Genomic DNA, 12,527 nt, shown 5'->3' on the forward strand with positions numbered 1-12,527 from the left:
TCATTTAGTAGTGTTCGTGTAACCCTGGTACTGACCGAGGCTCTCGTATGTCGCAGGTACCGCCTGGCGCAGCAGAGGTCCGACTCGGACGAGAGCGCGCCGGCCACCAGTCGGTCGGCGGCGTCGGCGTCGCCGGCGCCGGGCGACGCCGGGCACAGGTTCGCGCGGCGTGACCGCGAGCTGATGCGCAAGTCTGCGCTGATGCGGCGCATGTGGGGGCGCGCCGACTGCCGCGGCTGCTGCTGCTGCGCCGACGAGCCGGCGCCCGACTGCGGCCGCGAGACGCGCTCGCTAGACGGCTCGCGCTCGGAGCTGCGCCACCTGTCCAGCGGCCTGGCGTCCTCGCGCTACTCGCACGCGGCCGCCGGCTGGGCCACGCCCAAGCGCCAGCGGCTCGACTCGCGGGACTTCCGCGGGAGCGACGAGATGCTCCGCGCCGCGATGCGGAACAGCTACGACCGCGCCGAGGAGTCGCGCGACCGCGCCACGCGCGCCGACACCTCCGAGTGCACGTATCGCTCGCACGCGCACCGCCCCGACCCGGACGTCGACGCGACCACGGACCCTTTCACCGACAGCGACGCTTCCAAATTCGACGAGCGACTCGGAAGGGACGTCTACCCGCAGTTCACAGAGAGGCAGTTCTCCGACACCGCCACTGTAGAGATCAAGTCTTCGACGGCGGAGGACACGTCCGCGCCCAGCGACCCGTCACCGCCGCACGCGCACGCGCACGCGCACTGCGCTCTCAGTGACGAGCGCTCGCTCAGCGAAGCGTCCGACACGTTCTCTGCGTCGCTGTGCACCGCCAAGGAGGCCCTGCGCCCCGTCGACCTCGTGACGAGGAGCGCACACATCGACGGACGAATCAGCGAAAAGTCCGCCAGCGACGATGTCGACGACGACCGCGTACTGCCTTACGACAAGCCTCTAACCATAGACACCGCCCCGTCTTACGAGGTGTTAGAGATCGTCGTCTCCGAGACGCTGAACGTGAACCCCGTCCCGGACATTCACGCGCCCGCACCCGAGCGACTCCCGCCCAACCCGCGCCCGGCGCCGCCCGCTCTAAGAAACACACAGAACATTAATATCGACGAGTACGTATCGAATATTTTAGTGGAGAGTCTCAACTCGTTGACGGATCAGCTGGAGTGTATGAACGCGTCGATCGGGAGCGATAGAAAGATAAGCATCGTCGAGAAGGAGATAAAGGTGAAGTTACAGAACACCGGAGTGAACACGATAGTGCACCTCAGCCCCACCTCCAACAACCAGATCATCTTCGGCAACGAGGAGCTGTGCCACGAGGAGCGCAACAACAACGACGCGCACACCGCGCTCACCATCCGCGAGGAGGCGCTCAGCGTGGAGTCGAACAACAACGCGCCGCCCGCCGGCGCGCGCTGCGACTGCGACTCCTTCGACCTGCACCACGAGAACGTGAACCAGGCCGTGCTGCAGCAGATACAGAAGCTGTTCCAGGACGAGCTGCACAACCTGGCGCCGGCCGACTACCCCGCCGCCGCCGTCATGCCCGAGATCTCGCACGTCGAGATCTCCAACGTGGACGTGTTCATCGACAACGCGGAGGCGGCGCTCGCGGCGCAGCAGGCGGAGCGCGCGCCCGCCGAGCTCATCGGGGGCGTCGGCGCCGGCAACTACTTCCCGGCCGCCGGCGACAACCCCGTCGTGCCGCGCTTCTCCGCGCTCCCGCACACCGACTCCATGGAGGTGAACACCTCCTCCTCCGACGACGCCGACCTCATCGGCTCCGACTGCACCAGCCTCGTGGACAGCCTCGACGACCCCAACTCGCCGCGCTCCGTGCTCCTGCGCCGCGCGTACAGCGGCAGGAGAGGCGAGCTGGTGCGCTCGGCCATCGACGTGCTCGACCTGCTGCCCGAGAACGTGCGGCGCGACGACACGCCGCAGCCCCGGGACAAGCCCGAGTCCTTCTTCATCGGCATCAAGGACAACGAATGCGACTGCGACAAGGAGAACGTAAACGTCGCCGATCGGATGCCCGAAAAAATTAAGCAGAGGCTGTACCGACGACACCGCAAGCGAGAGTTGCGCATGGAGTGTGCGCGGCGCACGCGCACGCGCGCTCAGCGCCGCGAGCTGGAGCGCGAGCGCGTCAAGTACGCGGAGTCGTGCCGCGAGCGCGAGCGCTCCCAGCACGCGCAGTCGTGCCGCGCGCGCCGCGACGTGGAGCGCGACTGCCTCGCCATCGTCAACGCGCTCATCGACGACGTCATCGCCAAGATAGCGCAGGACGAGTACAAGTGCATGCGCATCAAGCACCGGCCCGCCAGGATCCCCGCCTCCAAGTCGGACGAGAACGTCGCCAAACGAACCTGGAGGAAGGAGCTCGAACCCATCGACGCCCGGGAGCCTTTCAAGGCGATCAAGAACGGCTCCGTGCGGTTCGACACGAGAGACGCGAGAGAGACGAGAGATCGCGCCGAGCGCCATCACGTCCACGGCAAACTGTCGCTGAGACCGCCGCCCGTCGTCGACGACCGCGCCGCCAAGAGAATATACCAGAAGTCCGAAATACACGACGGCAACAAGTGTATAGAGATACTCGAAATTCTGGAGTACGTTAATGGCTCGCAAAGCTCACCGGAGACCACGAACTCTGACGAAAATCAAAACCACTGCACGAAAAACAAAAAGTCACGTATTCCCGTCCCAATTTACGAGAGAGCACTGAAGTCACCCAACGGCGAATTTCACAAAAACAACAACAACAGGAAATCGTCGGGCGACGTTCGCGGAGTGGAGCGGAACGGCAACACGAACAGATTGATCGCGGACATGCTGCTGGAGGCGCTGGCGGAGCACGAGCGCTCGCCGCCGCCGCGCCGCGCGTCCGTGCCCGCGCCGCACGAGCCCCGCGAGCGCGCCAACTCGCTGCGCTTCCACCAGGTGTTCGACATCATCCCCGAGGAGCGCAGCAGCCTCAGCCTGGACTCCGGCGCCGAGGAGCTCGCGCACGCGCGCCGCGCCTCCGCGCCCGACATCGTGGACGAGTACCGCGAGCCCTCCGAGCGCGACTGTGACGACGCGCCGCCCGCTCCCGCTCCGCTCAGAGCGGAGCGGAGAAGCGGCGACGGCAAGCAGCGGAGCACGCAGCCCGCGACCGCCGACACGCTTCGAAGATCGAAGGACACGAAGAGCGCGGCCACCTCTCCCATGAGCGACGCCGACAAGCGAGCGCTGCGCTCCAAGCACCAGACTACCATGACGTCGCCGAGCAGCAAGTCGGCCGCCACGTCTCCGCTGCGCGCCGACTGCGGCGCGCCGAGCCCCGCGGCGGGCGCAGGGCCGCGGCGCGGGCCGCCGCCGCGCGGCCGCATGGGCCCGGGCGCGGCCCGCCTCTCCGAGGAAGGTACCTCACTGCCGCCCGTCTCGTGCGCACCCCCGCTGCTGCACCGCACCACCGCTTCCTCCGTGCCCGTCGAGTAGCGCCGCACTCACTGACGCTTGCACTTAGCTGCACACCGCACTAGTTACTTGTCGTCCCTCGGCCGAGCCGCGAGCGACGGACCTCCCACGAATCGTAGACTTCACGAGCGGCACCCGTCTTCGTGCGCTGCGATACTGATGTCGAATTATTTATTTGTTATACTAGGCTTACGAGAGCATTTATGTAACAGTTTGAAAAATAAAGTATTTAGATATTTTACCGTCGTTTCATTCGCACGAAGGTGTCAAAGAGAAGGCCGTCGAACCGGTCGACGTCCGAGCGCGTCGGTCGGTGCCCCCGCAGTACGAGGCGCGGCGGAGCGTGCGCGCCGAGAAGGCGCCGCGGCCGGAGCGCGGCCCGAGGGCCCGAGCGCCGCCCGCCCGCCGCTCCCTATCCTACGAGCGAGTGGCGCCCGGAGCCGACGACCTGGCGCGCTCGCCCGACGAACCTTACGCGACTAACGACAAACGAAAAACTAGAACTTACTCGCTGGACCGGAGCGAAGATGACACGGTACATCCCGCCAAACTGCCGGAGTTCAAGGGCGGCGGGAGTGCAGAAGGCGAGGTGGAGGGCACGTCGAGCGACAGCAGCGAGTCGGGCGGCAGTCTGCTGTGCTCGCTGGCGCCGCGCTGGCTAGCGCCGGGGCGCGCGCGCCGAGCCGCCAGGCGCCGCGAGATCGCGCGCCCCCCGCGACCCGCGCCCCCGCCGCCTGCGCCCGCACAATCTCCCGCGCCGCCTGACCCACGCGACGCGACAGGTACTTAACGAAGCAAAAGGCGAAGTGCTAGCAGCCTGAGTGCAGCGCGCACGCCGCTGTGTACCTTCATTACGAAATCTTATTGCTATTATAAAACGCCTAGCCATATCTGGGGGCACGGAAGTGCCCCCGCAAGTCGAGCAAAAAAAAAGCGGCACGGCCGTAACATCCTTTTCTCGAAGCAATTCGGGCTATTTTTGACACCCCTATAATTTCGTTGTGGATAAAACAAGAAGCCTGGATTTTCAGCAACTAATCAGTCATTGTATAAACACGGTATATTTAAAATTTCAGTCAATTTGAACCAGTAGTTTACGAATGACAACTTGTTAAAATTTTGAATTTTGTCACTCACTGATTCACTGACTCACTGACTCACTGACTCACCGATCATCAAAAGTCTAAGGTACTTCTAGCAGACTTAGAAGCTTAAATTTTAGACTACAAATAGGGTTTAGTGTCTTAATCATGGGAAAAATTGAATATTTTCTAATTTCGGTCCAGTTTTCTAAATACACCAACTGCAACAATAACTTTGTAATCCTATATAAATGTATAAGATTACAAGGTTACATTTGCAGTTAATGAATTATTATTACTGTAGAAAATACAATAAATAGGTTTAAATAGGTACCTACTATATGAAGCATAACGGGAGGGGGTATAGGGTGGGTAAGGGTATTTAGACCATGAAACTGAACAACATTCCCATAGGAAAATATGTTGAATTATGAAAAAAAAACGTCTTTCCATACGAATTGGACTTATGCTCGCTCTACAAAAAGAAGTGAGATGCCATCAAAAACATTCTGTAAAAACCTCAAGTCTCGCCGTAAAAAGTTGTGAGATCTATATAATACCAAGTCGATTAATCTATTTAGTCTCTACTTAAAGGGCCTTCTGTCTTAAGTTATTACGTATGTTATTATCATGCCAATTTAAAAAAAAATACCTTTAAAACAAATAGATCGACTTGGTCATCGCAAGAAAACACAAATTCGCCATTAACATTTCAGGAGCATTAACTTCTTGTCGTGCTGTGTAGTGTGATACATACTAATAATCAAATCATGCGATGGCCAGGTCGGTCTATTTGTTTTAAAGGTATTTTTTTTTAAATTGGCATGATAATAACATACGTAATAACTTAAGACAGAAGGCCCTTTAAGTAGAGACTAAATAGATTAATCGACTTGGTATTATATAGATCTCACAACTTTTTACGGCGAGACTTGAGGTTTTTACAGAATGTTTTTGATGGCATTATATAGATCGGAGTAAGTTCCCACATAAAATATGGCATATAATATGATGGGCTAGAACGTGTGCGATGTATGCAGGCGGGTGGTCAGTGACGGTGGCGGGCTCGTGCCGCGCCGCGTTGCCGGCCGACGTCGAGATGCGCCTGCGGTTTCCGCACGAGCGCGACGCGCCTCCTCACCCCGCACACTCGGCGCCGCAGCCCCAGCCCTGTCAGGTACATGCCTCGTAGCGCACTTGTCGTCGCGTATACTTGTTCACGCAATGCTACAAGCGTGATGTGGTGTCGCGTGTCGCAGGAGTGCACGTGCCGGCACTGCGCGGCGTGCTCGTGCTCGGCGCGCTCGGCGCGGCCGCGGGCTCCTCCGCTGCCGCCCGCCGCGCCGCACGCGCGCCTCTCGCGCACCGACAGCAAGCTCACGCTCACTATGAAGAAGGAAGCACTCGGTAATATAATTAACACTTTAGTAAATCTATACATATAATAAATTAGTAGTCCATTGAAGAAATTGTAAAAAAAATAACCAGCGTGTGAAAAGATAAGAAACAGAACCCATTGCGTCGGGAGGTCGTGGGTTCGATTCCCACACGGAACAATTGCGTGCGATCCACAAATAATTGTTTCAGGTCTGGTTGTATACAAACAACGTTTATAAAAGTCAGTGTAGTAAATAGATAAAAGTCGAGCCACGCCAACTAGTGGTACTAGACAGACAAGTGAGTAGTGTGAGTACGTTGCGATATCGCCCGTTGCCGCCCGTTGGATTGCTGTCGCGCCTATGTTGCAGATTCCTCGATTCTTGCATCGAAGAGTACGAGAAAATCGAGTGAGCAGCTCCCCGACGTGGAGACGTACCGCGCGTCGCGCAGCAAGCTCAAGAGCTCCGTCAAGGTATGACAGTCGCGACGCACGGCTTTGTGGTCGCCGAGCCGCGCCAGTGTGCACTGTGAGCGCGTGGTGGCGAGTCGGCAAGCATATTGACACCTAGAAGGCGGTTGTTTCAGACGCGGCGGGGGTACTCCCTGCACTGCTGGCTGCCCGACAACGAGGACGCGCCGATCAGGTACACGCACACTACACAGTGCACACACCCACAACGACACTCGGACGCAGGTACGGTCACGAACGTCGAGGACTTGTCCGCGGTCCACGGTGCTCCATGAGTGTTTACTTCAGAACGTGACAATAGATCGCTTTGAAGCTGAGTATTTGTGAGCGCAGATATAGAAGGCGTGTTGTTTGGTTCGGCAGGGCTCGTAACGGGCTGTCGGTGCTGGGCTGCGCCATCATCCCCGAGCTGAAGCCGCGCGTGCCCACCATGAGCGAGCGCGACCTCACGCGCGTCTACACGCCGCGCCACTACCTGCGCTCCTAGACTCCTAGTCTCCTAGTCTCCTAGTGCTAGCTGAACGAAGCAGTGGACGACCACCCTGCCCCGCCCCGGCCCCGCCCCGGCCCCGCCGCACCGCACTACTCTAATAATAATACATTTATATATTTGACATATGACGAGTGGTTTTATTCTCGACCTACTACTAGCTATCAGCTAACACGTACACTTATCTTCTATCCATGATGGTTCGAGCCCAAACACTGCTCGTGTCTGGAGGAAAAGTAAAAAATAATAATAATAAAGCCGTAAGACGAAATGAACACGTTAAAAGCCGCTTTGATTTTGGTAGTCTTGAGAGTCATCGTTTAGGACGATGAAACGAAACTTGTATTCCCAGCAAGGTACTTGCACGGAATACAATCACAAATGTAAAATGCCAATCTAAGTTGGACGGTATACACAAAAACAAAGAAGCAATAATAATGAAGCTCGAGCCATAACACACAATAATAATTATGTGTATGTGTAGTGTTAAAATAATAGTAGGTGCTTTGATTTCCAACATTGATATTACTCAGAATGACCCAGACGATCTCTATAAATCTTTGTTTAGCGTTATTGAATCTCAGTTTAATACGATTTTTAAAGAAAAAACGATCGCTAAGGAAAATACAAAACTGAAATTTTGCGATTGGGCGACTGTAGGAATTTACAAAAGTAGAGCTAGGATGTATGAGCTGTATGCCATGAAACAATACAATTTCAATCCAGGTTTTCTTGAATATGTTAGGAATTATTCAAAAATTTTTAAAAAATCTTGTGCTGCTGCTAAGTCTTTGTATTTAAGCAACAAGATTAAAAATTCCAACAACAAAATAAAAACAACTTGGAATATTATTAATAATGAAACAGGACGATCAACACCACCCGATCACAACTTCGAGTTAAATGTTAACAATCGGGTTATTACAGATAGCCTAGGCGTAGCTCAAACATTTAATAATTATTTTTCTGACATACCAGTCATTACGACTAGTTCCTTAAATTCCTCTACCGCTAAAGCAGAATCATTACTTAGGAGCAATGTGAGTCAGTGCAATGTCTCATTTTATTTTAAGTATATAAACCCCTCTGACGTAATCAGAGTATTCAAGTCGCTTAATTCCAAAAATACTGCGGACTTGTGGGGTATTTCTGTCAAGTTACTTGAGAGTATTATCGCTGAAATAGCACCTCATTTAGCTGCAACTTTTAATCGATGTGTAGATGTAGGTGTGTTTCCTAATTTAATGAAGCACAGTAAGATAATTCCTCTGTTTAAAAACGGATGTAAAACTGAGCCCAGTAACTTTAGGCCAATATCCATCTTGCCTGCTATTAGCAAAATATTTGAAAGGGCTATATTAGAGCAACTAGAAAGCCATTTCAGTTTGTATAATTTACTCCACAGCAAACAGTTTGGCTTTACAAAGGGTCGATCTACCATCGATGCAGGGGTCACACTTATTAGGCATATTTTCGATGCTTGGGAGATGTCGCAGGATGCTATTGGGGTATTTTGCGATCTCTCCAAAGCGTTTGATTGTGTTGACCACAATACTCTTTTATATAAACTTAAGTACTATGGAATTGGGGATGTGGCACTTGACTTACTTGCATCCTACTTGTCTGAGAGAGTGCATTATACAGACATAAATGGGTCAAGATCCACTGGATCTGCGGTTAGTCTCGGGGTACCACAGGGCTCCATCCTTGGTCCGTTCCTTTTTCTGGTTTATATTAATGATTTGCCACATCAGGTACAGGATCTGTGTGATATCGTACTATTTGCTGATGATACGTCGCTTATATTTAAAGTAGATCGTAAGAAAACTGATTTTGACGATGTAAATGGTGCTCTTACACAGGTTCTCAATTGGTTTACAGCCAACAATTTGTTGTTAAATTCAAGGAAAACCAAATGCATTAGATTTACCATGCCCAACGCTAGGAATCTAGGTACGAACGTAGTTCTAAATGGTGAGGTATTAGAAATGGTCAATTCCGCAACCTTCCTAGGTATAGATTTAGATAATAAGCTTCAATGGGGCACCCAAATAACAAAGCTCGCGGGCAGGCTCAGCTCCGCAGCCTATGCGATAAGAAAAGTAAGACAGTTTGCTGGTGTAGATGCGGCAAGACTGGTTTACTTTGGTTATTTTCACAGCGTTTTGTCCTACGGTATTCTACTTTGGGGCAGAGCTGCTGATATAGACACAATTTTCGTAATTCAAAAAAGAGCAATTCGCGCTATTTACGGCTTAGGAGCGCGGGACTCTCTGCGGGATGTATTTGGGAAAATAGGCATACTGACGGTGGCATCACAGTATATTTTTGCGAATTTGATGTTCATCAAACAAAACATAAATTCGTTTGCTAAGAATAGTGACATTCATAACATTAATACCAGAAATAAGCACAAATTAGTAGGTCCCTGCAATAGATTGCAAAAAGTACACAACTCATTTGCAGGTCTTGGTGTTTGGTTGTATAACAAACTCCCTAGCAGTGTTATGGATCTTCCCCAACAAAAATTCAAAGTAGTTGTTAAAGATCATCTTATTAAAAGGGGTTATTATAAGGTTGACGATTACTTAATGGATAAGAAAACATGGGATTAGTTAGTTACGCGTTCTACAGAAATCGAGATTAAATATCTATATATTTATATATACATCTTTGCATTGTATAAACATTAATCAGTCATTTCAACTCTGTAACAGAGAGGTATTGCACGAGTCTCAGTGGTATTCATTATTCTTTTTTTTCATTGAAATGGTGGGCTCCCATGCCAAGGTTCGTCATGCTCACTAAAATGTCATTGCTTGCGGCGGCGTCGTGTGCCGGGTCACCCCCTTCCCTCTAATATGTGCGAAGGGGGTGATGGCTGGTCCACGCGTCATACTCGTGAACGGGTGCTGCTTGGGGTGACTGGTCGTCCTGGGTGTGGTGACTGCCATAATTTTTTTTTTAAGCAACTACGTTTCACTAACTCTACTTCCTTTACCACAGTATGCTCTTGAAATGCCTCTTATGATTTCATTTATATTATTATGTGGGTAGATGCTCCCATCATGCTTCCAATACTATTATATCTTGTTGATTAGCACCTTAATATATTGATTTAATTTATGTTATGACCAAAGTGTGTTCGGTAGTGTTGGTAGGTAGCAGCTACTTACATCATCAATGTTTTATACCAGCATAAATATTGTTAAAATCATTTGGCGATTAAAAAGAGTGGCCAGGAGTTTCTTGCCAGCTCTTCTCATTGGCCCTACCTTCCGAACTGGCGGTAAATTCACTCTCTGTATCATTGACTATCATAAGCGTCAGCACTTGACCTAAATGAATAAATGATTTGATTTTGATTTTGATTTCATTAATCTTACAAAACGAAACCAATGAAACGAATAAAAAATTAATGAAATGAACAAAATGAACAGAATGGAATCGAATGGTTACTTCACGTCATAACATCTACCTGCCGTTCCAAATTTCGTCTCGAACTGTCCAGTGGTTTGGGCTGTGCGTTAATAATCACTATGTAAACTAAGTCTTTCAGCCTTCTTTTAATCACCTTTGAGTTTTATGACCATGTGATGTCTTCATCATGGAATCTGCCAGGAAAAGTCTCCCTGAAATCTAATTATATCTCCCTGAAATCTTGTAACATCTCCCTGTAGTGATATTATGACTCCCTGAAGTTACATAACATCTCCCGGAAATCTTATAACAGCTCCCTGAAATCTTATAACCTCTCCCTGAAATCTTATAACCTCTCCCTGAAATCTTATAACCTCTCCCTGAAATCTTATAACCTCTCCCTGAAATCTTATAACCTCTCCCTGAAATCTTATAACATTTCCCCGAAATTATAAAAACATCTGCCTGAAATCTTATAATATCTTCCTGAAATCTTATAACATCTCCCTGAAATCTTATCATATCTTCCTGAAATATTATAACATCTCCCTGAAATATTATACAATATCCCTGAAATCTTTTTTCAATTCTCTTGTATATAATATATTCCTGAAATGATATTATGACTACCAGGAATCACATAATTACTTCCTGAAATGTTATTACATCTGCCTGAAATCTTATAACATCTCCGTGAAGTGATATTATGACTTCCATAAATTACATATAAACTCCCTGAAATCTTATAACATCTCCCTGAAATCTTATTTCATCTCAATAAAATCTTATCTCATCTCCCTGAAATCTTATTTCATCTCAATAAAATCTTATCTCATCTCCCTGAAATCTTATTTCATCTCCCTGAAATCTTATTTCATCTCCCTGAAATCTTATTTCATCTCAATAAAATCTTATTTCATCTCCCTGAAATCTTATTTCATCTCAATAAAATCTTATTTCATCTCCCTGAAATCTTATTTCATCTCAATAAAATCTTATTTCATCTCCCTGAAATCTTATTTCATCTCAATAAAATCTTATTTCATCTCCCTGAAATCTTATTTCATCTCAATAAAATCTTATTTCATCTCCCTGAAATCTTATTTCATCTCAATAAAATCTTATTTCATCTCCCTGAAATCTTATTTCATCTCCCTGAAATCTTATTTCATCTCCCTGAAATCTTATTTCATCTCAATAAAATCTTATTTCATCTCCCTGAAATCTTATTTCATCTCAATAAAATCTTATTTCATCTCCCTGAAATCTTATTTCATCTCAATAAAATCTTATTTCATCTCCCTGAAATCTTATTTCATCCCAATAAAATCTTATTTCATCTCCCTGAAATCTTATTTCATCTCAATAAAATCTTATTTCATCTCCCTGAAATCTTATTTCATCTCAATAAAATCTTATTTCATCTCCCTGAAATCTTATTTCATCTCAATAAAATCTTATTTCATCTCCCTGAAATCTTATTTCATTTCCCTGAAATCTTATAACATCTCCCTGAAATCTTATAAATCTCCCTGAAATCTTTTTACCTCTCCCTGAAGACTTATAACATTCCCTGAAATCTTATAAAAAAATCCTGAAATCTTAAAAAAAAATTCCCGAAATCATATAAAAATTTCCTGAAATCTTATATCTCCCTGAAATCATTAAACATCTTCCTAAAATATTTTTACCTTTCCCTGAAGACTTATAACATCTCCCGAAATCATATAAAAAATTCCTGAAATCTTATAAAAAATTCCTGAAATCTAATAAAAATTTCCTGAAATCTTATAAACATTTCCTGAAATCTTATAAACATTTCCTGAAATCTTATAAACATTTCCTGAAATCTTATAAACATTTCCTGAAATCTTATAAACATTTCCTGAAATCTTATAAACATTTCCTGAAATCTTATAAACATTTCCTGAAATCTTATAAACATTTCCTGAAATCTTATAAACATTTCCTGAAATCTTATAAAAAAATCCTGAAATCTTATAAAAAAATCCTGAAACCTTATAAGAAATTCCTGAAATCTTATAAAAAATCCTGAAATCTTATTAAAAAATCCTGAAATCTTATAACATATACCTGAAATCTTTTTACCTCTCCCTGAAGACTTATAACATCTCCCTGAAATCTTCAAATCAAATCAAATCATTTATTCATATAGGTCAAATGCTGACACTTATGATAGTCAATGATACAAAGAGTGAATTTACCGCCAGTT

General features: G+C 48.1%; 1 protein-coding gene across 8 annotated transcripts in view; it reads left to right on the forward strand.

The window, feature by feature from the left end:
* LOC142982246 (uncharacterized) overlaps positions 1-7,002 on the forward strand; it is a 30,937-nt gene extending 23,935 nt beyond the window's left edge. For 5 of the 8 annotated variants that reach the window (XM_076128655.1, XM_076128663.1, XM_076128661.1 and 2 more), the window contains 7 exons: positions 57-3,397; positions 3,717-4,235; positions 5,576-5,712; positions 5,795-5,942; positions 6,284-6,387; positions 6,488-6,609; positions 6,748-7,002. In XM_076128655.1, the coding sequence (XP_075984770.1) occupies positions 57-3,397; positions 3,717-4,235; positions 5,576-5,712; positions 5,795-5,942; positions 6,284-6,387; positions 6,488-6,609; positions 6,748-6,871 (4,495 nt within the window). In that variant the 3' untranslated portion in view covers positions 6,872-7,002. The remainder of the gene's footprint in view (positions 1-56; positions 3,398-3,716; positions 4,236-5,575; positions 5,713-5,794; positions 5,943-6,283; positions 6,388-6,487; positions 6,610-6,747) is intronic. The other 3 variants (XM_076128658.1, XM_076128659.1, XM_076128657.1) reach the window with 3 other exon arrangements.
* Positions 7,003-12,527: the final 5,525 nt, after the last annotated feature.

The sequence above is a fragment of the Anticarsia gemmatalis genome, chromosome 21 (assembly GCF_050436995.1).
Source record: "Anticarsia gemmatalis isolate Benzon Research Colony breed Stoneville strain chromosome 21, ilAntGemm2 primary, whole genome shotgun sequence".
Classification (NCBI taxonomy): domain Eukaryota; kingdom Metazoa; phylum Arthropoda; class Insecta; order Lepidoptera; family Erebidae; genus Anticarsia; species Anticarsia gemmatalis.